At 46.8% G+C, this 27,099-nt stretch overlaps 1 protein-coding gene and 1 long non-coding RNA gene across 2 annotated transcripts in view; one reads left to right on the forward strand and one right to left on the reverse strand.

The window, feature by feature from the left end:
* TOGARAM2 (TOG array regulator of axonemal microtubules 2) overlaps positions 1-27,099 on the reverse strand; it is a 59,517-nt gene that overhangs the window by 13,339 nt on the left and 19,079 nt on the right. The window contains 5 exon segments of the mRNA XM_050314605.1: positions 264-369; positions 2,029-2,161; positions 4,087-4,230; positions 24,587-24,783; positions 25,368-25,662. Coding sequence (XP_050170562.1) covers positions 264-369; positions 2,029-2,161; positions 4,087-4,230; positions 24,587-24,783; positions 25,368-25,662 — 875 coding nt within the window.
* On the forward strand, positions 19,375-23,925 carry LOC126640568 (uncharacterized). Its single transcript, XR_007629089.1, has 3 exons — positions 19,375-19,438; positions 22,752-22,897; positions 23,311-23,925. It is a non-coding gene; the product is annotated as an uncharacterized LOC126640568 (long non-coding RNA).

A 27,099-nucleotide genomic window follows, 5' to 3' on the forward strand; every position in this document is an offset into this window, starting at 1 on the left:
GCATTTGTATATTGCATTATAATGGCACCCAGCTCAAAGAGAGGGGTGTCAGATACCCTACATGCCAGCAATGTAGGGTACACATACATACCACTGAATATAGCTATATGTACAGACAGATCATATAGATTGGTGACAGCCATTAGAAAAAAAAGTCTAAAAATAGTAAGGAAGGGAGACACTGAGCACAAATGCAGATGAACAAGCACATATTCACTATACACACCATGTATGTGGGACAAAATTCAGCACAATGTTCTTACCTCTTTGGTGACTGCCAAGGAAACCTCACGAAGTCTGCAAAGAAGGACTTTTGAATGGGAGACAGCCAGGCATTTGATGTTGAGGAGTCCCTTCTCCTTCAGCTCCCTGAAAAGCAAGAACCAAAAAACCTGATTTTTCTCACCACCCAAGAACTAGGCTGCATCCTCTGAAGTGACCAGGCTTACAGCTCAAACAAAGGGAGGTGGTTTTCATACAGCTCTTAATTAAGTCATGGAACTCGTTGCCGCAGGATGCTGTGGCTGTCAAAAGCATTCACAAATCCAAAAGGCAAATAGATGGATTTCAGATTGGATGGGTTCATTTGTGACCATTTAACAAGACAGCCCTTCTGAAATCCCTGGCACATGAAGTCCCTATGTCACTGCTTCCACGAAGCTGTGAGACTATGCCATGTTGCTGTTCCTTGCACCCTCCCTGTACCTGTCCCAGAGACCCAATCCTGTCAGCCTGTTACTGGGGCATTTTTCTTCTCTGCCATCCCCAGCAAAGTTCAAGAGTGAGAGGCTGCACTGCCTCTCCATAGCTGAGTTTCCACTCTGCAATCTAGTCCTGTTTGTCACCCAAGCCACTCCACCCCATCCCACACACTCCCCATAAAGCAGCACTATGTCCCAAAAGGTTTCACACGCAGGCAAGAACAGCTGAAATGCTGGATTTTCCAGAAAATCCCGACTTAAAATAGCAGCCACAACACCAACACCTTATTTAAAAGGGGCAAAAGCTTGCCTCTATCAGCACTTGCTTTGTGCAGGACCTGAGCTACAGGAAGGGACGTGACCCAGCCATCAGGGCTGCAGCACAGACTGGGGACTCATCCCATGGGGGGCCCTGAGTGTAACCCGGAGCCCCCACACCTGCAGCAATTCTCTGCATCTCACAGCACATCAAAGAGTAATGGAAGAGGGGCAAAACAAAGCAACTGCATAAGGAGATGCATCAGGGATGATTTTTCATGGTTATCCCTGTGTGAATGGAATCCTAGTGAGCAGATGCAAATCCCGCAATCAAAAAGACAACCAATATCACCTGAAATTTTTAAGTCATCACTTCTAGGCCTCTACAGATCTACTCCTGTCTGTGTCTAATTTCAGGAAACACTGTGACTATTGACAAAACATTTCAGGCCCATATTAAGCAGTGAGAAGCAAAAGGTTTAATTCTAAAAGTGCAAGATTCCTAAAGGATGTTTTTTTCTTTTTCCTTGTCTTCTGCCATGAGCCCTTCAGGAGAAAGGACAGGCTGAGCAATCCTATCCCACAATTCAGTCCCTTCCTAAGAAATAGAAACTCCCTGTAGGTGTGCCTGGGACATGCAGGAGGTCACAGGGAGACCCTGTCTTCGGCCACTGCTGCCAGCAGTGGGACCAGAGATAAATCCTTACTCAGTCCCACCTGGGCCGGTGACCTGAGGCACCCAAATCTCTAAACTCAAGACTGCTTCCATCCTGCTTCTGGCTTCAGCCAGCAAATCACCTTGTTGTGCAGCTTTCCCTCTTCCCTGTAGATTACGCCTGCAGCTCCATGGAGCAGAGAGCAAAACTAGGAAACAGCACAGACCTGCTGCAGCTGGAGCACTGCTACAGACCAAGGCCAATAGAAGGCTGCTCTCACATCTTTATACTCTGACTGCTTTGGAGTGGTTTCACTAGTCCCCTTTGCACCTCTGGGCTGTCTGGGCTCAGAGGCACTACAAAAATACACTTCTAACCTGCCTTTACACTGAGGGAACAGGGGACTTTCTTACCAGTTGTCGCTGCTGAGCCACGTGAGTGCATTGAGCAACAGCTGCTCTGGGTCAGAAGGGGGTCTGCCTTCCTGGGCATTCCCACGTCCTGGCTCCTCTCTGCGCTCCAGACCAATGGCCATCTCTGAGTTCACTATGAGGAGAGGGTCAGACACGAGTGTTACATAGCCCGGCAACACACCCTGCCTCGGAGCAGGCAGCAGCCCAGTCTCCCAGCCAAGAGTACACATGGGTGCAAACTGGCACTGCTTTGGAGAATTCACTGCTGTCTGGCTCACTGCTTTCCCCAGCATCCAGTGCTCCCCAGCCACCCCCAGCTGGGCACCATCTCCTTGTGTAAACCTGAAAATTGCACCCACAGCACCGGCTCCCAGGTTCATGTAGGTACCACAGCAGGTTCATAGTGCCACAGGGCTCACACTCACTGGGAGACAGCGGTGCCCAGCAGGACGTGCTACCCCAGCAGTAAGCTCCTCAGGTGGGCATGTGTCTCTCTTGTCTCATCTCCGTAATGTCCCAGCTCTGTAAATTTCTGAGGAAAAAAATCTGACAGTGCCTCTGTTTCCATTTCCTTCAAATATTACTGACAGCAGGCAGCTGAGTGCACCTCCATTTTAGCATACTATTGGGAAAGTAGTAGTTTATGGATTTTGTTATTTTCCAAGCATTACAAATATTTACTATTTCCCAGGTACCCACTGGCTGTATTTCAAAGATGCTGAGGTGAAATTTATTTGTCATCAAATGTACTTGTTTGCAAACTGTACAATGCCTAAGCTTTCTCTTATGGAAAAATGCAATTTCTAGTCTAGATAGTTGTGATAAAAAAACCTTCCAAATGTGAACTGAGAATAAAAATATGTAAATACAGATGCAAATTGTTGGCAAACGCACTCTCTTGATGATAAATACATTTCTTATGGAACCCATTTGTCATCAAAAGCACTGGCGATCCAAAAATTTCATGTCTTGCACTCAAAAGCTCATTTTCTAAAGTGTAGATGGAAACATCTGAGCTGTCTAAAAGTATTGAGTATAAATATTGCACAGAATCTAGATGAACTGGTATAGACTCTGCAGGGGTTTTATGCTACCTTGCATGTTCTACAAAGTATGGAGGAACTGTAAAATCAAAAATATTCAGATGGGAGCTAATCTGGATGTCACTGATGTATCACTGTCACTGACATCAGTGATGTCACTGCACAAGTATGCAGATATACACATCTATATTCAATAGGAATGGAGGGCCACAGCAGGCTAGTTATGGTCACTTTGGAAAATTGAAGTAGCGTCACTAGACAAGAGCATTCAAAGTATCATTCCTACCTCCCTTTTTCTTATGCACCCTGCTCAGGATCCTAACACGAGGCAGGTTACCACAAAGGAGGGGCAAGAACTACTATGGACTATCTGCTGTATATTTATTGCAGGCAGTAAGCAGTCTGGGAGCATCAGGCAGCCTGTCCTGTATGTCATCTGCTACACACAGCTGCTGTATTTGGGTGAGGTGACAGAGGAAGAGCACTGCTTTGCTCCCGATTTCCTTTGCAGGCAGTGAGATGGAAGTGGCTGGAAGCCATTATGCACTTCTGGGTGCAACAGCACGATTGTATCAAGTCCCTCATTTCCAGGTAGAGACAACCCTTGCTGTGATAGCAGAAAAGCTGGCTGGAGAGCCAGCACAGGCAGAGGGCCAAGCTGGTGCGTGGACAATTGATCGCGGTGGTACTCATAGGTGCACAGTGAGGACACCCTGCCAGACTGCATTGGAGCCCAGCACTGCACTTACAGCTGCCTCCTGGCACCAGTGTTCTATTTTAGACTACGAGGATGGGAAAAACCAGAACTTCAGCCTTTACCACTACTTTATTCAGCTCAATTTTCCAATGGATCTCTAAGCACCAGTACCACCAAGTAAATCCAAAGCAGATTTGCTGCTAATTCTCACGACAGGCTATGGACCCAAGATCCCAGATGTGGCTGAGGAACGAGGCAGTTTGTGCTCCTTGTGCAAGGAAAAAGCTTGTGCATGGGGCAGCAGTGGAGCAGGCTTACCTGAGAAGTTGTGTGGGAAGCTGCCATCCACGTTGATGTTGGGCAGCCTTGGCATTAAGGGCACGTTGACCTGTTCCTTCAAGGCAGCAGCAGATGTTCTGTGCACATCGAGAAGTGTCCCGTTGACAGGGGGTAGGCTAAAGCCTGCAGATATCAAACAGGACCTTGTAAATGCAGAGTGCTGGACAGCAGGGCTATGGGCTTGGAAAGGGCTAGAAAACTTGCTGGAGCTGGGTAACATCTCTTTGTTGTCCCAAACAACTTCAAGCATAACAATGGCACGCTAACATGGGACAGTGATCACATAATCACAGAATCACAGAATAGTCTGGGTTGGAAGAGACCTTTAAAGGCCACGTAGTCCAACTGCCCTGAGCGAGGATGTCTTCAACTAGATCAGGTTTCTCAGAACACCTTCAATGCTGGAGCGACAACAGCTTCTCTGGGCAAACTGTTCCAGACTTTCATCATCCTCATTGTAAAAAATTCCTTCCTGGTATCTAGTCTGAATCTACCCTCTTCTAGTTTTAAACCAAATGCAGTGATGCTTTCCCAAGAAACAAGGACAACTCAGTATCGTTTTTCTTTTCTTTTTCTGTTTCAGAGGCTGGACTGGGAAGTTACAAAAAAAAAAAAAACAACCACAAAACAAAAACCAACAACCAAAAGTAAGAAGAAAAAAGAGCAGATAACTTGCACGGTGCCCTTGGGCTGAGTGCTGACTCTTCAAGTTCCTGCTGCCGCACTCAGGGCAGCGCACGCAGCAGTGCAATCAGACCCTGTCAGCTGTGATTAGGTCAGAAATGCTGCTTGCTCGTGGGGGTAGAACATAAGCACTGGCTCAGGGCTTCAGCACAGCTCTAGAGTGAGAGCTCCTCAGCAGGGAGTGTTGTGAGCAGGATCTCTTGTGTTTTAATGAGGAGCAGATTAATTTTGTTTCATCCAGGTTGCACCTTGGTTGAGAAGCATCTTTTGGACTCATCCCCTCACCTTCTCTGGAGGCTGCTCTCAATTAGAGAGTCTGAAGCCCCTGTGTAGTTTGCATGACAAGAGTTTTCTACTAGGAAAGACTTTATAGGGGAAGGGGGGAAGCTGATATTCTGTGAGGACTCAGTGAGGACCACAGGCAAGACACTTCATGCCTTTCTATTTTTCTTTGGAAAATGAAAATAAATCATATTCAAACTTCCACTCAGAAGCAAGTGTAACAGCCTTCCAGTCTGATTTCATTGACTTTTGCAACGCTGTGCAAAGAGAAAGCAAGTGATCAAAAAGGCTCACAACTACAGCAACCATTTACTTTCTTCAGCTGCATCCCTGGGCTCAACTTTCTGTTCAAGAGTTTGACACTGTCTAGGAAGTAGATACTTTCCAAAGCTAGTTTTCCAGCCCTTTCATTCTGTAATTCCCACTCAAGTCTGGGTTGTGTTTTGTCAGGTTTCTTTGTTGGCTTGTTTTTGTTTTTTTTTTTAAATATTTCTCTTAACTGTGAAGGAAGTGCTGGGAAACAAGCAGCTGTTACAATTAAAAGAAGCTTTGAATTCTGTGTTTGATGTCCCCAGTATTCAGTGGGCCTAAATGATTAATGTATCTGTAGGGTGCAAACTGGTCATCCAAATGTTCTCCTTGATTGTGACACAGATTTATTCCCTGTTCTCTTCACGGCAGAGACACCCAAACACAACATAAACATGATCTGTGTCCAAAAATTTCCGATCTTGTCTCTTCCTGAAAATTCAAAATTATATGCAGTGCATTTCCCTGTCCCTTGTCCTGGCCAATCTCTTCCCTATTCCCCAGCCTCCAAGACTGGGCTCTCACTTGCACTGCACCAAGATTAGCTGCTGCTGCACTTGCCAGCGTCTCCCGGGTCTCGCGATCAGCACTTTGAATGCAGCTTTTGTCCGTGCTCTGCCTCCCAGAGCCAAGCAGCATTCCTGGGCATTGGCACCATCGCTGCAGGCAAACATCCTCCGGCCAAAGGCTGCAGGAACGAGACTGCAAGAGGTCCCGGCTGAAGAAGTCTCCATTCTGCTGCAGCCCTTTACCTGCGCCGAAATCCCCTTGCACTGCCGTGGTGGGGGTAGAGGGGGTGACGGGCTCTTTGCAGATGAGAGTCTACTCGAGGTGCTGCTTGGTCGCTGGGCCTGACACAGCTGCTGCTGCGTTTCCCTGCAGCATCAGGAGCCTACATGGAAAAATAACACTGCCAGTGCAAGAGACAGCCAGCAATGCCTGCCATGGCCCTGCCTACACGGGGTCCTGCACACCAAACTGCTCAAGTCAGGTGGGGTTAGAGCAACATAAAGACACGTTCAAGCTACGCCTTTTCCACATTCTGTCACAATTTTGGCCATAAAGTCCAACTGCCAGAGAAAGACTGCTGTCAGCAGCATGGGGGAAGCATATCTCTACCCCAGCAGCTGCTTCCCCCACAGCTGTTTGGGCACGGCAGCAGAGGCAAGTCTCTCACCGTGCCCACTTGCTGTTGGACCCAGGACAGCCTCGGAGCTGTTCCCACTGAACTCATTATGTGAAACATGCTGATACCAACACCCTACAGAGCCCCTCAGCACTGGAGCTGCTGTGGAGGTTGAACCTAGCATCTCACCAGTCAAAGGTTTTTTGGGAAGGTAAAATTAAATTAGAGTGATGACAGTTGGTTGGGGCTTTTTTGACCAGCTTACAGGGCCATAATGCACTTGTAGCATGAAGGTTTTATACAGAGTAAAAAGCCATCTCCCTGTGGAACTGGGCATTTTCCCCAGGCCTGCAGGAGAGTCACAATGCAGATCCTTGTGCTACTAATTGCATCTCTCCTCACTTTCCTGAGTTCTTGGTCTCAAAGTCACTTAGGTTAGACACACAGCTTACGAGAAATGCTTCTGTATTTTTCTGCACAAAGAATACAACTGAGACTACACATCCAAAATATGTTTTCTCTTACTGCTGAACTTATTGTTTTGAGGAGTTTCTGAAGCAGCAAAACTCACCTTCTCAAATATTTACTGTGCATGGCAAGGACTACAGATTAAAGATGTAATGCTAAAAGCATCGCCCACACAATACTCTTTTTACCAGTTCTGCCTCAGCTTTTATATGGAAAATCTGAAAGGTTCAATGCCCCTATCAAAAGCTCCTGCAATGGCTGTTCCTCAGCAGAGCAGGGCTGCTCAGCTGTGAAACAAGAGTTACCGCATGCAGCAGCCTGCCCAGGGCAGCAAATGAAAAGTTAGGAATAAGCTGATCTGAATGCCAAATCCCATTAGCCCCTTCAAAAAGCACTTGAACAACTCCTCATTCCAGATCTGAGGAGGTGTAGTGCTGGACACCACACTTATTTGAGTTCTGCACACAAGTCTGCTCCCTCTGAGTGCTCTGATGGTTTCTGTTGGAGCTGTGAGCCACAGGCAATGAGAGAAGAAGCCAAGTACACTGACACACCTTTGCCTTGAGCATAACCCAGCCTTGACCAAAAGCACTGAAAGGTTTCCCTTTTGGCCCATGTCTTGAGTTATTAGGTCAGTTGTTTATCATCTCATGTTGGTTTCTTGTAAAAGAATTTTCCTTAGAAATGTCAGGCTCATCTTCCTCAGTACCTGCCTCTCAGCAGCCTTGGGGAGAGTGGTCTCCCACCCCATACTGCCGCCTGAGGCCACCCCAGAGGGCTACTAAAATGTGATCCCTGGCCAGTAGTTTTCTCCTGTCAGAGACCTGCATACTGTTCCACAACTCTTTCATAAAGGCCCAAACCAACTCCAGGCACTCTAACTACAGCAGGTTTTTACAAACAGCTGCAGAAATCCAAGATAATTCCAAGGGAGCATCCTAAGGGTTTTGTCCTATTCCTGACAGGAAAATTCTCAGTGATCTGAAGCAATTTCATTCAGATGCAACGTAGGACATGACTTTTGTATTGAAATTTTTCATGATGAGTAACAAGCATGGGGAGCATGAGGTACAGGGCTGACACGTGAAAGCAGGAGCATATCCTATAAAGCGATCAGTTTAATTGTTCATTTTATTCCTCTTTCGTCTATTCCACCCAAGTCCCTCTACTGTTCTTAGAGCTGCAGGAACCTTGAAATACAACAGTTCCCAGTACTCAGAATTTATTGCCCAGTCTTTACAGTATTTAAGCACCTCTGTCTTTTTCAGGGCCTAGGGCCACCATTCAGGCATCACTGAAATATTTAAAGCCTCCATTCACCTAACCTACAAGGTATCACATAACTCCACAGGCATTTAAATCCCAAGAGTGCCTAAGTGTTCCCAGGCCAATGCCTGCAGAGGCTGTCTTGTGTCTGACTGGATGCTGAGAGCCCCACACCATGGTACCCAGAGGACCCAGTGCAGAACAAACACCTCTTTTTCAATACCTGCCAGCTGGCAGCATCTGCCCTTGGTGAGCCAGAAGCCACCAAGAAGTAAAGGAGTAATAGGCTGTGTCTGCAGCAAACTGAAATGCTGACAGGAAGGAAGACAAAAAAGAGCCCCTAGATGTGAACATGCCACTCACTGGAGCGGGTTGACAAAACCTTGTGATGGTTTGGCTCACTGACCTGACAGAAAACACCACGTATTTCCCAAATGCCATCACTTCCAATTTTCTAAAGTGAACAAAGCCAAAGAAGGGAGCAAAAAGTGGAAGTCTGCAGAAGCAGGGCTAACTCTGCTGCCAATTCATTGCCTGACCTGTAAAGAAATTTAAATCTTAAGGTCGGAAAAATGTTTAGGACCTCTGCAGGCCACAGATTTTGAGTAAGTGAGCTTTAGTTTCTTACAGGGCCCTATCTCCAACTGAAAGTGCAAATGATGATTGGAAGCTTTGCAAAGATTTCTAAGGCCCTGGGGTGACAGATAATCCAGAAATATGAGCAGCTACCATTGTCACTACAGCAGCAGTCTCTGCAGCAGAGCCCCAGCTTGCTAAATTGTTAGGAGTGAGGGAATATGAATATTGCCAGGAAGAAAGAGGAAGAAAAATAAGCCCAGCAAAAGCACTCTCTCCAGAGAGACAGATAGAAACAGAGGGAGAAAGGAATCAGCAAACAACTCTAAAGGATTGAGATGCAGGGACTCTGCTCATTAACAGAAAGTTTGGTTTGTCCTCCCTCTGCTGTTGTGGCAGGCTGGGATCTCCACACCACAAAGAAAATACAAGATGGGTTAGAGTGCAGATCTTCTCTCCTTACCCTACTACATCCTTCCCAGATCAAATTTTCAGAGATTCATACTGTCAGTAATAAAGCATTTGAAAACAGAGGCTAGCCTACAGGCATGTTTCTTCATCAGAATGAGAGCACTTTGAGACTAGGCATTTATGGGTCAGAAAACCTGTAAGCTCACTGAAGTTCACTTCTTCTCTCCTTGCTTGGAGCAAAATAATTCCACTTGTCCCCTACATCCTTTTGGAGTGAGGTGCCAATGTTAAGCTCGGTGAAACACAGTAGTTTAAACCATTGGCAAGAGCAGACTTCACCACCCTGCAGGGATTAGCCAGGAGCCATATAACACAGATCTAAATCCCAGCAGGGGCCAATACAGAAACTTGATTTGGGTTAGGACTTCATTGATGCTACCTGGAAAATAACAGTGTGAGAACGGGAAGGACAACGGTGGAATTTTTGTTTTCTGGTTCCATTCAGAGTAAGGGACTTTGAGCAGGAGGTGAGCTGGGACTTCTCAGTTGCCCTCACACAGAGGCAAAGGGAGCCTTGGGAGCACCTGAGCTGAGGTAGGAGCTCTTGCTCTGCCTCCCATGGTGTGGTAGAAGCCAGGCTGTCGCTCTTCTTATGAAAAGAAGCTTTCCTGTCAATAAGCAAACCCATCTGCTCTGCAGCTCCTGCCTGTCCTCCTCTCCCCTCCTTCCATCCACCACCCCAAGCACCCATCTTCCACACCTCTGAGGGCTGTGTCTCTTTTAATGACACCTAAACTCCCAGGCACACAGCTGGAGTCATCCAGCAGAAGCTCCCCTCCTGCAGCTTTAAGAACTTTTTGAAAAGAGAAAGATAAAAGGAAGAATCACCAAATTTTCTCCCAGATTTTATTGCTTTCTGGGAGAGATACTTGCATCAAGAAACCTCCACCAGAGCACGAAAAGCAATCCCAACGCCTGGCTCTTGTCAGCCCCTGCCAGAGCACCACCTTGTTGAGAAAGAAACAGCGCTCAAGACAGGGTTGTTCACGAACCTCCTTCACGCGTGTCCATCACTTGGGAAATCTAGCTCCACGTTGTTAAACTTGTAATCCCTCCAGGAGCTATGAAGCAGGTTGCCTCCCACAAGGGAGCAAGGAATTCTTCTGCTCCAGACCCTGTTCTTCCCAAACTGGAAGCAGGGGTAGCCATTTGTCAAGCCAGTCCTCTTCTCCAGCTGGACAGCAGGCTCCCCCTTCCAGGTGTGTGAGCCCTGCAGGTGAACAGTGTCAAATACCAGGATGCAAATACAAGGCTGCATAGCAACAACTTCTCTGAAGAAATCTTGAAATGCAAGGAATATCTTGTGCTGCAGCCACAATCACCAGAGGGACCTCAACAGAACCCAGACCTTCAGTCAGGAGCACACACCAAACAGCAACACGCTCCCAGTCCCTCACTGACTGCTCATGATCCCTGTGCAAGATCATCCTAAAGCCTTCCACAGTGTGCAAGCAAACAGCAAAGTGTGCATCTGGAAACTGAGAAAAGGGAGGGGTAGGCTTCTGTCCTCTTCACTACAGTCTTTGATAACATCTCTGCAAGGTAAATGTTTCCAGTGTGAGCTGGGATCCCGTCTCTGTTAGATCAGTGTAAATTCATACCAGTCCTACATTCAGGCAAGATTAGGAAAAGAGGAGAACTAATTCCTCTAACGTGGCATGGCCACAGTCTCTGGAATCTCCACTAAACGCTGCCAAACTGTAACTTACCACCACCTCCATTACAAATATTTTATACCTCTCCCCTTTGCTGCTGACAATTGTGCAATATACAGTGCAGAGCAGCAATGTTGTGCATCGTTTTGTTGTTATGTTCAATCAAAAGCTACTTTCAAATGTAAAAATAATAATAATTTCATCGTCAAGGTCACTACAGGCTGTTTTTATAAACACTCACGTACACTAAAAGAGAAATTCTATGCAGAGGTGCAAGGAATTCAGACACTAAGTCTTGAGCAACTGTATCCAACCTGCATGTCAATAGGCAAGTACAAAGTGGCTCTTTAGCTGTAAAAATGCACAATAATTCAGTTCCTACAGGGGGCAAAAATCCCACAGAAAACCCATCTGCAGGAGTTAGCAATCCTTCTCTAACTAGCAAAGGCAGCACGCACACCCTTTTGTGGTTTGGGAAGGTGACTGTCACCTCACTTGGTAAAAAGCAGCCACCCCGTTGCTACCAGCACTGTAGGAGTAAAAGATTCAGCCTTCCAATGAGTCACCTTAAACTACACAATTCTCTCAGCTTCTCCAAGGCTGAGTAGTCAGATATGTGAGAAAATAACCCTATATATCGCAGAATGGCAGAAAATGAGCTGATTGCAGCAAATGGATCTCCAAATGTGACATCTCCTGCATCAAACGGGAGGATTCCCCTGAAAAGCTTCTCGCTTTTGCTACCAGCAAGAGGTAGAGGACTGCCCTCAGACTTCAGCACTGCTTTAGACCTTAGGAGACACAAAGAAAATTATGTTTCAGCTGCACTGCAGGCAAGACTCAACCTGCTCCAGCTTCTGTCAGCAAAGCAAGCAAAGCAGAAATGCTGCTTGTTCACCTCTCTCCGTATTTTCTTCTAAAGCAATAAACCCTTTTAAAGTAGGGAATTTTCCTGTATACGTATGTGCACCTAAGCAGCTGGCACAGACATCAGCTAGAGATGTTGCTATAGAACAGTGATGTCAGTAGCTATCCATAGGACTTTCCCCAATACAGTGTTTGATCCTTCTCTTTATTTAAGGGGTGTGCAACAAGCTGCCAGCTCACCTTTAGTGAAAAAGCTGAACTCCTGGGTGTCTCAAAATGAGCATTTTTAGAGAGAAATAGCATTACCAGGGCTGAAATTTCATTATATCACCAAAAGTGACAGAAGCAGAGCAAAATTGGTGAGCTGGTAAGACTACGACCACCCAGGAGCATCTCATGTCCAGCCTTTCTCCCTGAGCACCTGCTTGCTCTCCTTTCTTTTGGCTCAGTAATACTGAAGGTGATGGAACAGAGTCAATGAAAGGGAAAAGCCCATGTGCTTAGCCTTAAAAATGGTGAGCCAAAGTTTTATTTCATGCTTTCTGAAAGGCATAAAAAAATGGTAGCTATCCTCAGGGAACAGAGTACCTTCCCTCCTGAGTCTGACTTGGGTCACACCTACTTCACCTCCAGCAATGTCACCCACGGGGCTGCACTCTTATGCCACCTGCACATTCTGTTATATATAACACGTTATGTTACATGGGGAAGGAGCAGTGTCCACGTGCTCACATGCATCCTGGAAGTCAACCTGGTGATCATGTCCTTCCTTGAGACAGCCATAGGATAAACCTTGCTACAGGGTCCAACCCTCTCTCTCATCCACCCATAGCACCTCAAACACTTTCACCAGTCCCATTCTTCCCCAGCAAAGAACAGTCCAATCATCCCTCATAAGTTAACAAAACAAATTGCCTTGAAATCCCCTTTCTATTGGGGATTTCTAAAGCGCTTGTATAAATACATTAATAACAAAAGGAGGGGCAAGGAAAACCTCCATTCCTTGTTGGACTTGGGGAGAAACATAGTTAACAGGGATGAGGAGAAGGTTGAGATACTTAACACCTACTTTGCCTCAGTTTTCACCAGTAGGACAGGCGGCCCTCAGGACAACAGGGACAGGAAGCCTAATAGTCACCCTGTGTTCCAGGAGGAAACAGTCATTGACTCACTGAGCCACCTGGATCCACACAAGTCTGTGGGACCAGATGGGATCCATCCTAGGGTGATGAGGGAGCTGGCAGAAGAGCTCGCCAAGCCGCTCTCCATCATTTACCAACAGTCCTGGCTCTCTGGGGAGGTCCCAGATGACTGGAAGTTGGCGAATGTCACGCCGATCTACCAAAAGGGCTGCAAGGAGGACCCGGGAAACTCCAGGCCTGTCAGCCTGATCTCAGTGCCTGGCAAGGTTATGGAGCAGATCATCCTGAGTGCAATCACACAGGAGCTACAGGATGGACAATGGATCAGAGCCAGCCAGCACGGGTTTAGGAGGGGCAGGATTTGTCTGATCTCCTGATCTCCTTTTATGATCAGGTGACCCGCCTGGTGGATGAGGGGAAGGCTGTGGATGTGTCTATCTGGACTTCAGCAAAGCCTTTGACACTGTCTCCCATAAGATACTCCTGGAAAAGCTGGCAGCCCACGGTTTGGACAGGGTCACCCTCTGCTGGGTTAAGAACTGGCTGGAGGGCCGGGCCCAGAGAGTGCTGGTGAATGGGGCTGCATCCAGCTGGTGGCCGGTCACCAGTGGTGTCCCCAGGGATCAGTGCTGGGCCCAGTCCTGTTTAACATCTTTATCGATGATTTAGATGAGGGGATTGAGTCCACCATTAGCAAATTTGCAAATGACACCAAGTTGGGGGGAGTGTTGACCTGCTGGAAGGCAGGAGGGCTCTGCAGAGGGACCTGGATAGGCTGAGAGTTGGGCTGATTCCAACGGGATGAGATTTAACAAGGCCAAGTGCCGTGTCCTGCACTTTGGCCACAACAACCCCCTGCAGCGCTACAGGCTGGGGACAGAGTGGCTGGAGAGCAGCCAGGTGGAAAGGGATCTGGGGGTGCTGATGGACAGGAAGCTGAACATGAGCCAGCAGTGTGCCCAGGTGGCCAAGAAGGCCAATGGCATCCTGGCCTGCATCAAGAACAGTGTGACCAGCAGGACCAGGAAAGTGATCCTTCCCTTGTACTCAGCGCTGGTGAGGCCACACCTGGAGTGCTGTGTCCAGTTCTGGGCCCCTCAGTTCAGGAAGGATATTGAGGTGCTGCAGCAGGTGAAGGGACTTGAGCACAAGTCCTACGAGGAGAGGCTGAGGGAGCTGGGGTTGTTTAGTCTGGAGGAGGCTCAGGGGTGACCTCATCACTCTCTACAACTCCCTGAGAGGAGGTTGTAGCCAGGTGGGGGTTGGTCTCTTCTCCCAGGCAATCAGCAATAGGACAAGAGGGTACAGGCTTAAGCTCTGTCAGAGGAGGTTTAGTTTGGATATTAGAAGTTCTTTACAGAGAGAATGATAAGGCATTGGAATGGCCTGCCCAGAGAGGTGGTGGATTCACTGTCCCTGGAGGTTTTTAAGATGAGGCTGGATGTGGCACTGAGTGCCATGATCTAGTAATCACAGTGGGGTTGGATCAAGGGTTGGACTTGATGATCTCAGAGGTCTCTTCCAACCCAGTTAATTCTATGATTCTATGATTCTAAAGACATGAAGACTGGTCCCACTCTTTCAATAAACACATCCTGGGCTTATTTGGCTAAACCTCTTCATTCTGCTTTGAAGCCTCTGGGCATCACAGGCAGAAGCTAAGCAGGGCTTCTGCTCCTTTCCACAGCAGTGATTGTCACCTGATATGCCTGTATCCAGAAAACTGCTCAGCCAACCCTCTCATCCACCCATAGCACCTCAAACACTTTCACCAGTCCCGTTCTTCCCCAGCAAAGAACAGTCCAATCATCCCTCATAAGTTAACAAAACAAATTGCCTTGAAATCCCCTTTCTATTGGGGATTTCTAAAGCGCTTGTATAAATACATTAATAACAAAAGGAGGGGTAAGGAAAACCTCCATTCCTTGTTGGACTTGGGGAGAAACATAGTTAACAGGGATGAGGAGAAGGTTGAGATACTTAACACCTACTTTGCCTCAGTTTTCACCAGTAGGACAGGTGGCCCTCAGGACAACAGGGACAGGAAGCCTAATAGTCACCCTGTGTTCCAGGAGGAAACAGTCATTGACTCACTGAGCCACCTGGATCCACACAAGTCTGTGGGACCAGATGGGATCCATCCTAGGGTGATGAGGGAGCTGGCAGAAGAGCTCGCCAAGCTGCTCTCCATCATTTACCAACAGTCCCGGCCCTCTGGGGAGGTCCCAGATGATTGGAAGTTGGCGAATGTCACACCGATCTACCAAAAGGGCTGCAAGGAGGACCCGGGAAACTCCAGGCCTGTCAGCCTGACCTCAGTGCCTGGCAAGGTTATGGAGCAGATCATCCTGAGTGCAATCACACAGCACCTACAGGATGGACAAGGGATCAGAGCCAGCCAGCATGGGTTTAGGAGGGGCAGGATTTGTCTGATCTCCTGATCTCCTTTTATGATCAGGTGACCCGCCTGGTGGATGAGGGGAAGGCTGTGGATGTGTCTATCTGGACTTCAGCAAAGCCTTTGATACTGTCTCCCATAATATACTCCTGGAAAAGCTGCAGCCCAGGGCTTGGACAGGGTCACCCTCTGCTGGGTTAGGAACTGGTTGGAGGGCCGGGCCCAAAGAGTGCTGGTGAACGGGGCTGCATCCAGCTGGCGGCCGGTCACCAGTGGTGTCCCCAGGGATCAGTGCTGGGCCCAGTCCTGTTTAACATCTTTATCAATGATCTAGATGAGGGGATTGAGTCCACCATTAGCAAATTTGCAAATGACACCAAGTTGGAAGGGAGTGTCGACCTGCTGGAAGGCAGGAGGGCTCTGCAGAGGGACCTGGATAGGCTGGAGAGTTGGGCTGATTCCAACGGGATGAGATTTAACAAGGCCAAGTGCCGTGTCCTGCACTTTGGCCACAACAACCCCCTGCAGTGCTACAAGCTGGGCACAGAGTGGCTGGAGAGCAGCCAGGCAGAAAGGGACCTGGGGGTGCTGATTGACAGGAAGCTGAACATGAGCCAGCAGTGTGCCCGGGTGGCCAAGAAGGCCAATGGCATCCTGGCCTGTATCAGGAACAGTGTGGCCAGCAGGAGCAGGGCAGTGATCCTTCCCTTGTACTCAGCGCTGGTGAGGCCACACCTGGAGTGCTGTGTCCAGTTCTGGGCCCCTCAGTTCAGGAAGGATATTGAGGTGCTGGAGCAGGTCCAGAGAAGAGCAACCAGGCTGGTGAAGGGACCTGAGCACGAGTCCTATGAGGAGAGGCTGAGGGAGCTGGGGTTGTTTAGTCTGGAGAAGAAGAGGCTCAGGGGTGACCTCATCACTCTCTACAACTACCTGAGAGGAGGTTGTAGCCAGGTGGGGGTTGGACTCTTCTCCCAGGCAATCAGCAATAGGACAAGAGGGCACAGGCTTAAGCTCTGCCAGAGGAGGTTTAGTTTGGATATTAGAAGTTCTTTAGAGAGAGAGTGATCAGGCATTGGAATGGCCTGCCCAGAGAGGTGGTGGATTCACTGTCCCTGGAGGTTTTTAAGATGAGGCTGGATGTGGCACTGAGTGCCATGATCTAGTAATCACAGTGGGGTTGGATCAAGGGTTGGACTTGATGATCTCAGATGTCTCTTCCAACCCAGTTAATTCTATGATTCTATGATTCTAAACCCCCTGGTGGTCTAGCGGTAAAAGGCGCCGCGCTATCACCTCGGAGACCCGGGTTCGATTCCCGGTCAGGGCCACTCCCGGGCAGGTGGGGCTCGTTAGCCCTTAAAGGCAACCCATCTACGTCCTAAGGACCTCGCTGCCACCGTCCAAGCTCGCTTGGCCCCGGCAGATGAACCTTAGGATTAAAGGGTGGGCTCAGTTCCGCGCACACTGTGTCTCACCTAAAAAATCCAATGCGCAGGCTGGAAGGTGGAAAGACCTTCCCCGGATCTTCGCTCGCGAAGACTGGCCATTATTATGATTCTAAAGACATGAAGACTGCTCCCACTCTTTCAATAAACACATCCTGGGCTTATTTGGCTAAACCTCTGCTTTGAAGCCTCTGGGCATCACAGGCAGGAGCTAAGCAGGGCTTCTGCTCCTTTCCATAGCAGTGATTGTCACCTGATATGCCTGTATCCAGAAACCTGCTCAGCTATTCCTCTTTCTTTCACTAGCTGAGCAGCACAGCCCTTCGTGGCAGCCTCCTGGCACACAGACAGCTTGTTTTTTGTTCACAGAAGCCTCTGCTGGACTGGGAGCCCTTGGGCTTTCCCATGGCAACCTTGTTTGTGCATTGGGCAAGGGACGTCAATAATGCATGGCATCCAAGGCCATGAGGGAAACAGCTCAAGCACACAGTGTAAATGTTAATTAGAGCCCAGCAGACAGGTCTGAAGCCAGTGAGCTTAAACAGACTTTCTGGTTACATGACCAACATTAATTTAGTGCTGGAGATGCCCATGAAGCTTTGTAGACCAGTGGGAAAGACACAAGTATCAGTAACAAGAACAAGCTCTTCTCCAAAGTCACCTCCGCTGACAAAAATTAATGTGAGCTAAATGCCAACATACAAAAAAGGTGGGTATGAAGGTTTTTTTATACTTAAAATGTTCACTTTTATCAACCCTGAATTCCAAGGGACAGGAAAAGAGAGAAAAAGACTGGACAGAAAACAAAAAGAATACAGATACTGCTATATATGCCTCTGTTTTGCCCAGCCTTGGGGAGCATCTAGAACTCCTTGGCTTTTCCTTATTCTTTAGACACGGTCCCCTAATCAGCATGGTCCTGAGGACTTGCAGACAGGCAATACTCTCTACAAACACTCCTCCACCAAGTGCTGGAATGAAAAATAAATCAAATTATCCAAAGAGTGACAAGAGAATTGTGCAGGGTATGCACCCCAATGCCATGAAAGCCAAGCAGAGAGGAGTTAAGATAGAACACAGCAAGGTAGAAAAACCTGCAGCTTCAGCATCTTCATTCTCAGGGAGCCCTGTTGTGGAATACTGTAGCACCACTGTGTGTTGAAGCCAATACCTGAAACAAAAACCTCAGGAAAAGAGTGTTTCAGTTTGCTTAAAGGAGATGTGTTTTGTAAACAGAGCTCCTGAAAGAAAATGGGAAAGGAAACGACCACTTTACACTTTAGAGCATAAACACAAAGACTCAGAAACACTAAGGTCAGGGGAAATTATGGCATCAATACATTGGACTCAGAATTATATTGCATCTTCCCTCTAAAGAGCCCACAGCAGTTTTCATTCCCACAAGTGGCACTTATCTCTTCATGAGGTGATGATACACACGGTGTTAAAATACACCAGGAAACTCAGCACTCCAAAACTCTCTTAGGACCTCAATAAAGAAACTGCAAAGAGACCAGTAGTTCTCTTTTCTGGTGACAACTGTCTGTGGCAGGGTAAAAGCTGGGACTGGGTCAGCTGAAATGCTGAGGCCTTTCAAAAAGAACTCAAAACCCAGAGGTTCTGTATTAAGAGCTGCCAGATAAACATTATCACAGCTTTACCTGTGGGGATCAGGGTCTTGCAGATCAATGGATACAGTATCTTGCCTACAGCTTGCCAAATTTTTCTGATGAAGAACACAGGGATTCCACAAAATTGATGTGATCTGTGAAAATATGCTTGTTTCAACTATTTCTGTAAGTTTCAGGATGGCACATTTGATACTTTTTCTCAAATTCTTCCATGGTATTATAAAATCATCTCCATTTTGAGTAACCCTAATTCTAAGCAGTGAAAACCTATCTATGTACCACCTACCTCAGACACATTTCCAGATCAGACTTTGACGAGACAAAAGCCTATTTCCAGTGCTTCTTCAGTATAGAAGTGGACTAGAAATTGCTGTATGCCTGGGAAATCATAGAGAATATTTTAACTCCTCTAAGGGTTGGAAAAAACTCACTATACAATGGGATGTAGGCAAATATGCTCTCAGCTGTAAGTGTGCCCTAGAGGAGAAGGATGAGATCTGCCAGATACAAGCACCTCACAGCACCAGTCCCCAGTGAGGACCCACAAACTGGAACAGAGACCTCCATGAGGCAGCAGCAGATCAGCCCAGTTTAGGATTGTCCAGAGCCCCTCTAACACCCTCTGGTGATCCAAGGCACTGGACCACCACACTCACTCTGCTTTGCCTCCTAATTCATTGAGGATCATGTGGTTCTAAACTAAGGCACCTTTGGTTCCCCACATTGCTAATCTAGTTAAGTGCATATTGGCCAATTGCAGGTTTAGGCCTTCCTGGTAACCAGCCTGTAACCAAGGAAGCAGCCATGTACCCAGTATTCCATATCATTTTTACGTAAACCAGGGTATAAATAAGTTGGAGATTAGAGACCTCCCTCTCTTCTCTTCTGGTGAGGTTCAGGAGCAGTGGCTCACTTATCTAGTGGCTCAGGCTGCAGTGACCGCTGTTCTGCCACGCGGGAGGTTGGAGAGTGCTGGCCGTGTCTGGCGATCTTGTTTGTCTGAGGGACATGGTGAGATTTGTTTTGATAGTTCTTTTATTTTGCTAATTCTTGGGTTTGATTGTGCACATCTATCCTGGTTTTGTCCCTTTTTTCCCCTTTCCCTTGGGGGGTGTTTGGATCGCCTTAGCTGTGTACATAGTATTTTAATTGTATATAACTGTAATATATGTAAATATATATATTTTTATATAATTAAATTGATTTTGGGTTCTTCAAGTTTTATAGGTTTTTTTTCCTTTGCCCTAAGAAAAGAAGGGAGGGGGAAGGAGTTGTTACTGTGAGTTCAGGCATTTGGAAGGGAGCCAAGTCCGAATCATCACACTACCCCATTTCATTTGTTGCCATGGGTGAGATATTATTGTTGCCATTACCATAGTTATCTATACTTATAAACCAACATGGGAGGGAGCCAGAGTGGTGGCATTTTTAAAAAGAGCCCATTAGGGTGCATTTTAGCACACTGGAGAAGTATAGGGAGACCCCCTGGAGGGAGCGTAGATAAAAAAACTCTTATAAAGTATTTCAATCAATGATGGCCTGTTTATAAATTAGATGAAGGAGAAAAATGGCCCCAAAATGGAACACTCAACTCTAATACTCCTTTGCAACTCATGCTTTTTCTACGAGAGAATAAATGGAATGAAATGGTTTATGCAGATATGTTCTTCTCCCCTAGAAACTACCCAGAATACCAGCCATCCCCTGGTATTAAGCTTGGAAAACAAACATTAAAAAGAGAGTAGGGTTTGAGGCATTGCTGCTCTGCTTGCAGCATTGGACAGAAGTGTACTAGATTATGGAAAGAACAGTATTTAGAGCAAGAGAATTCACTGAGATGCGACAGGGCCTCTCTAGACAAAGGAAAAGAGCTCGTCTTAATTTTAAGAACTCCTCCTGAGAGCCTGGTGCCCTCCCGGACGAGAGGGCAGCTTGAAAAGAAAGGACAAGGGGTTCTCCAAGCTCCCCTATGGGAAGCTATGGGTACCGAAGGACCAGCATTAAAGTCCCTTTCAGCTCGTTTGATCTGGACAGTTGGGAAAAAGCAGCTTCGAGGTGCCGCGAAGACCCACTAGATGTCACCAAACGCTTTCAGTTCCCGGTGAAGCAGCACAATCCTGACTGGGAAGATATTCAGCTGCTGTTGGACAAAATCACAGAGACTGGAAAACAATTGATTCTTCCAACAGCCCAGCGAATAGCGACAGATCAAATAGGTAATGGAGAAGAGGTGAAAGGACACTTTCCCCTCCAGAACCCAGGACGGGACACTGGTCGGACAGTGTGCATGACTAAACTAAAAGCATAGAGGGACTGGGTGATCAAAGGGATGGAACGTGCTATACCTAAATCAATGAACTGGTCAAACCTTTTTGAAATACAGCAGGGTCCTCAAGAATCTCTGTCAGGATTTTTAGATAGATTAAGGAATGTAATGAGGCAGCACACTCCTCTGGACCCAGGATCAGAAATTGGGAACCAACAGTTAGTTAATCTGTTTATCAGGCAGTCATCTTCCGACATTAGGAAAAAGTTACAGAAGCTCAAAGCCCCTGAGAACAGGAACCTGGAGAAGTTCTTAAATGAAGCCTGGAAAGTGTTTATGTTAGCATACTAAACTTTCTTGGTTTAACTGGGTACTGAGTTTCTTCACAGAAAGCTCAAGTAGCCATGCAGCAGGTCTCCTACCTCAGTTATGAAATTACTGCAGGACAACGAACCCTAGGAACAGCGAGCAAAGAAGCTATCTGCCAAACTCCCCAGTCACAGACAATAAAAGAACTCGGAACCTTTCTCAGAATGGCCGGATGGTGCTGCTTATGGATCTACAACTATGGACTTCTGATAAAGCCAGTTCATATAGAACTCATTAAAGGTGAGTCCAAAATACTCACCTGGGGAAAGGAAGCTGACAAAGCTTTTCATGAACTAAACAAAAACTGATGAGGGCTCCAGCCCTTGGGTTACCAAGTGTTACCACACCCTTTTTTGCTATTTTCCCATGAAAAACAAGGAGTTGTCCTCAGAATTTTGGCTCAAGATGTGGGACCGTACTGAAGACCAGGTGCCTATTTTTCCAAGTAATTAGACGAAGTAAGTCAGGGATGGCCCAGCTGCCTCAGGGCAGTAATAGCTGTGATAACCAACATACAAATTCACACTGGGCCAGAAAATTACAGTCGTGGTCTCTCATATAGCATTATCAGTATTAGAAGTAAAAGGAGGTCATTGCCTGTCACCTCAGCACTTTCTGATATACCAGGCCATAATGACTGAATAGGATGATACGGAGATAGTGGTCACTAATATTGTCAGTCCAGCTTCTTTTCTCCAGGGGACCACTGGAGATACAGTCACACATGACTGCCTAGAGACAAGAGAGGTGGTGTACTCCAGCTGACCAGACTTGAAAGAGGAACCCCTGAAGGGTGCTGAGGACTCCTCATTCATAGATGGGAGCAGTTGTCTGGAAAGGAGTACGTAAAGCTGGATATGCAGTAACCACTGTAAATGAGGTAATAGAGGCAAGAGCCCTCCCTGTCAATACCTCAGCCCAGAAAGCAGAAATTATAGCGCCAACCCGAGCACTGCAGCTCACAAAATGAAAGAGGATAAATATCTGGACTCAAAATACGCATTCGGAGCTGTTCATGCTCATGGGGCAATTTGGAAACAAAGAGGACCATTATCTGGGCAAAGAAAGTCCATTAAATATGCAGATGAAATCCTAGAACTATTACAAGTAACCAAGTTGTCAGAAAAAGTTGCTATTATGCATTGCAAAACTCACCAAAAAGTCGTTACTGACCATGAAAGAGGAAACGCCATGGCTGATAGTGAGGCGAAAAGGGCAGCCAAAGCAGAAGAAAGCAAAATCCAATCTTTGACCCCTGACAGTAAGATTGAAATTCAGCAGTCTAATATAGAGCCTAGATACTCTAAAGAAGACCAAAAGTTAATCCAGGATTTAGGAGGAGAAATAAAAGAAAACAAATGGGTCAAGACACTGCAGGGTAAGTTAGTCATACCTTTTTCTATTTTATGGGCCCTTATCATGGCAGAACACAAGAACACACATTGGGGACCAGAAGCTCTATTCAAATATCTAAGCCAGAATATAATAGCACGAAATCTCTATACCACCGTGAGGCAGGTGACCCAACAGTGTGAAATTTGTCTGCAGAATAACCCGGGGACCCGTAACAAAATTCAGCTAGGGAAAATAGGGAAAGGTAATTATCCAGGACAACAGTGGTAAATTGATTTTTCAGAACTGCCCAGAAAAGGGGGGTATAAATATTTGTTTGTTCTGACACTTTTTCAGGTTGGCCAGAGGTATATCCTTGCCAAACTAATCAAGCCAGGGAAGTGGTAAAGGCACTGTTACAAGAAATAATCCCCAGATTTGGTGTCCCAGCAACCATGTCCTCAGATTGGGGATCACATTTTATGGTCGAGATCGTCCAAAGAGTAAGTAGACTTCTGGGAATAGATTGGAAACCACACACTCCCTATAGGCCACAAGCTAGTGGGCAAGTAGAAAACCCAGATCATAAAAATGGGACAAGAAGCAGGATTACCATGGCCTAAGTCTTGGCCCTTGGCACTGTTACGAATAAGAACAAAACCCAGTAGCAAAGAGGGTCTGAGTCCTTTTGAAATACTTTTGAAATACCTTTTAAAATTTGAAAGGGTTTTTTTGGTACAGGAGGGAGTGTCAGGTAAAGTGGGAATAGAAACATTAACAAATTATATTGTACATTTGCAGAAGCAGCTTAGAAATGTTGAAAAACTAGTCCTTGGGACACGAGCTCGTGGCCCTGATGGGCCAATTCATAATATTGTACCTGGAGAGGACATGTTGTATGTAAGATCTTTTACAGGCAAACCCCTGGAGCCAAGGTGGAGAGGTCCCTATCAAGTGCTACTGACTACTCGCACTGCAATCAAAGTTCAACAGCAACTTCCTTGGATACATTACACCGGAGTCAAGAAGGCCCTGAGACCTGTATGGACAATGCAGCCAGCAGGGAATTTGAAAATAAAACGAAGCGTAAAGCATCAAATGAGGACTAAAGATATTCTGAAACTTCTGACTCTATTGCTGTATACAGTAACAGAAACAAGGACCTGGACTGAAAATATGTAGGTATGAAATTTAGAAACTTTACTAAAGGTCGCAAATGCTACAGATTGCTGGATATGTAATGCCTGAGGAGAAATGAATCTACCATTATATGGAATGGCTGCCAAAACCTGGAAAAAGGACAACGGTACTTGGCCTGCATTCTGGGCAAACAAAGGAAACCCCGATAACGGATTTTGTGAAAAGGACACTGAAACCAACCACCCTTTGGGACCAAAGTTGGATCTGCAGATACTACAAGAAGGGAGTTTTGCGGTGTTAGTGAGCAGTAATAGCTGCCACTGGGAAACTGGCCATTACAACACAGGTCCTCTTTTCTATGAATTTTGTCAATAAGGATGGAACAAAGACCAGATCAATCAAACAACTGTACCTGTAGGAAAACGCCATTTTACTACTATTAATGTCACATATATCGATTTCTGACTTGCTAAACCTCATGGCCTACAGTAATTCCAGCTGTTTCTCACTTCCTTCATTCTGAAGGACTCAGCTGCTCTCCAGGAACACAGGTACACAAAGCCAGTCACGTGAAAACAAGCTGCAGAAACACTGGTCTTATTGAATAGAAAACACTGACAAGGAGAGGGCTGTGAGAGACAGCAGGAAAGGTAACCAGGGAACATCAAACCCTCAGAATTTATTTGGCTTCTAATGTTGCTTACACTCAACATTAGAATCTTCCTTCCCTTCTGTGCTTGCAAGGACCACCTTTGCACGTGTTCCCTGATGTGGAACTTGTCCTGCCATCCCAAACTTCTCTAAATTGGCCTTCACAGAGAAAATTGGCCTTCACACAGAGAGAAAATGCTTCTTGCATAACCTTAGCACCATCTCCTAACCAGTGACACCTGCACCAGTAAAAACACTCAAGCAATTGCTCTGGAGATGTCAAATGTGTTCCCAAGAGAATCCCCATCCCCCAGGAGAGGGAGACTAGCATTTTCAGTGACATTTTGTGCTAAGCACTCAACAGTCCCTGAAAAGGAAGCCTGCTCATCCCTGTCCTTAGCCCTTACCCTTCCACTGCTCTCCTTCCAAGTCGTCATCCCTTCTAAAGCGAGGACTCGTGAGATGATCCATCTCCTGGGTCTGTCTCAGTGGCAGGCCTGTCAACAGAAGCACAGGCCCATGTAAATGCCCAGCAGACTTCAAGCCGCCAAAAACGTGACACTGGGGAACAAGGCCACCCAGGTTCCAGATTGCAGAGCTCTCAGAAGACACAGAGCTTACGTATGAGAACAGCAAGGCACCTAGACCTAGAACCTCTCCAAACAGATGGGCTACTGCCATATTGCACTGGCAGCCGAAATGACACTGCTCTGTTGGCCCTCAGACTCAAACCTACTGCATGATAAAGGCCTCGGCCCTCGGCTCCTGCTGAGCAGCTGTGTTTGATAGAGGAGGGCAAAGAGATGCACTTTGCTCTTGCCACAGAGATTTTCTCTGTTCCTCTCCATGCTGATTTTAGTAAACATCCTCTTTTTCCCAGTTCCTACAAGAACTCCTGGTTTTAAATACCTGTGTGTTATTTGTTGGAATCTTTGAGAGGGCATTGAAAGAAAAGCTCTGGACCGCTAGCTAGAGCGTTTCCCAAACCTGAACTGTCTTGTTGAAGCTAGATAATTCATTTTCCCCAGGGATTTTCAGTCTCAATTGTATGAGATCAGGCCACTTTCTGGCCAGCCTGATTAAAGGCTGATTTTCTTCATGCAAAGAGCACAGTGCAGCTCCTTCCCAAATACTCTTCAACAGAGCTGTTAAAACTCAGACAACTAATCATTCCTTGCACACCTTCCCGCCTTACCTCTCCGTGAGGCTCCTGGATGCTCCGTCTTCCCCTTGTCCTGGACAGCAGTGGTGCTGGGGGCAGTGCTGCTCACCTCCCTCTCTCGGGGCTCCTGGCTCAAGGCCCCCTGAGCGAGGTGGGAGCTGCGACCTTCACTGCCAGTGGTGGTGTTCCCCACACCAGCCTTGGTGCCCAACGGGGGAACAAGGGCACGTGGGGACTGACGTTTCCAATGTCTTGCCAATGACCAAAAACCCCTTCCTTTCTTCCTCCGGATATGTAACATGGACTGAGAAGACGCTGTACATCAGGGAAAAAGAGGGAAGGGAGTTAGCTGACTTCACACCTTCACAATCAACCCACCCAATGGGTAAGGCATGTAAGGGGTTTTTTTAATCAGTCATTTCAGAACACCAGTGTTTATGGTTCATGTAACTAGCATCAGTTTCATTCCCCTTAACAGTACTGAACCAGCAAGCCAGGAGAGACATTCTACTCATTAGTTTATGTGTTGCCATTTGCCCATCCACCATTACAGGATCTCTTTCCTTCCAAAAAGTAGGCAAGTTGCTTGGCGAGTATCTTTAGATTGCACTTAAAAAGCCATATGGAAGCTTTGACATTGGACTGCTATTTCTGTGACTCCTTATTTGTTCTTCTAACTAGCATAAGGTTGACAGCTACATTTCCTCAGGCAGATCCCAACAAATATCTTTCCATCACTTACGCTCCTAGAACTCTTCTCTAACACCTTGCCCTCTTTGATCTTAAAACCTTATGCAAGTATTAAACATCTAGAGCATTAGACATCCATGAACCAAAAATTTATCTGGCCTCTCATTTCACAGCGGAGGCCCAGACACAGAGAAGGTACAACTGACATTTCCAGAAGCAGCATCTCAATTTGTAGGCAGCTCTACAATAGCCAGGATTTGCCCTAAAATATTCTCACAGAAACGCACACTCAAAAGATAACACACAAAACCAGGGGCTGCATTTACATCCATGCAATACACTTCCCAAACGACCCCACAAAGATTACAGAGGGAATCAAGAGCTGAGTCTAACAGAGGACCCGTTTTCAGGTCCTCTTAAGTCCTACCTCTTCTTCCCCACCATCCCCTCTGCTCTTCAGAGTGTGTACTCTTGGTTTTGACATTGTGCTGCATCGTCATAAACAGACAAAAGGGTCAAGACACAGAGGTTTGCACAAACACATTGGAGAGCTGACTGGGGAAAAGAACCTCACGAGATGAAAAGGGCAAGGTGAACAACCCATTGCAGCAGCAGACACCTTGGCTTACCTCATCTCCTGGGCCTCTTGGAATTCAGGTGCTCAGACTCAGGCACTGCAGCACCGCCCAACAGGTGGACTTAGTGACTTCGGTAGAGGGGAGATCAAAGGCCCAAGGACCTTTTCTTCCTTTCCACAGAACTGCAATGCAGCAGGGAAGCCTGGAAACAGTAGAACACAGTGCTCAGCTCAAGCACCCAGCCCTTCCCCTTCGATGCCACAAGAAGTTTAGCCGTGCTCTTAGCTAGGACTTGGCAGGATAAGGAAGTCAAAGCGATGGAGGAGCTTGGTCCCAGATGGGCAATGGAAAGGGACGAGGGAGAGACCAGGTCTCAAATTTGCCAGCTCTCTTCCCTCCCTCACTTCTCTGGCAGTGTGGCTGCTTTCCCACCCGGCATCCACATGCTTGGCATCAAGATGTTCTGAGATGCCACTGCCTCCCT

Source organism: Myiozetetes cayanensis, unplaced genomic scaffold, assembly GCF_022539395.1.
Source record: "Myiozetetes cayanensis isolate MyiCay16 unplaced genomic scaffold, myiCay2020 scf2-11, whole genome shotgun sequence".
NCBI lineage: Eukaryota > Metazoa > Chordata > Aves > Passeriformes > Tyrannidae > Myiozetetes > Myiozetetes cayanensis.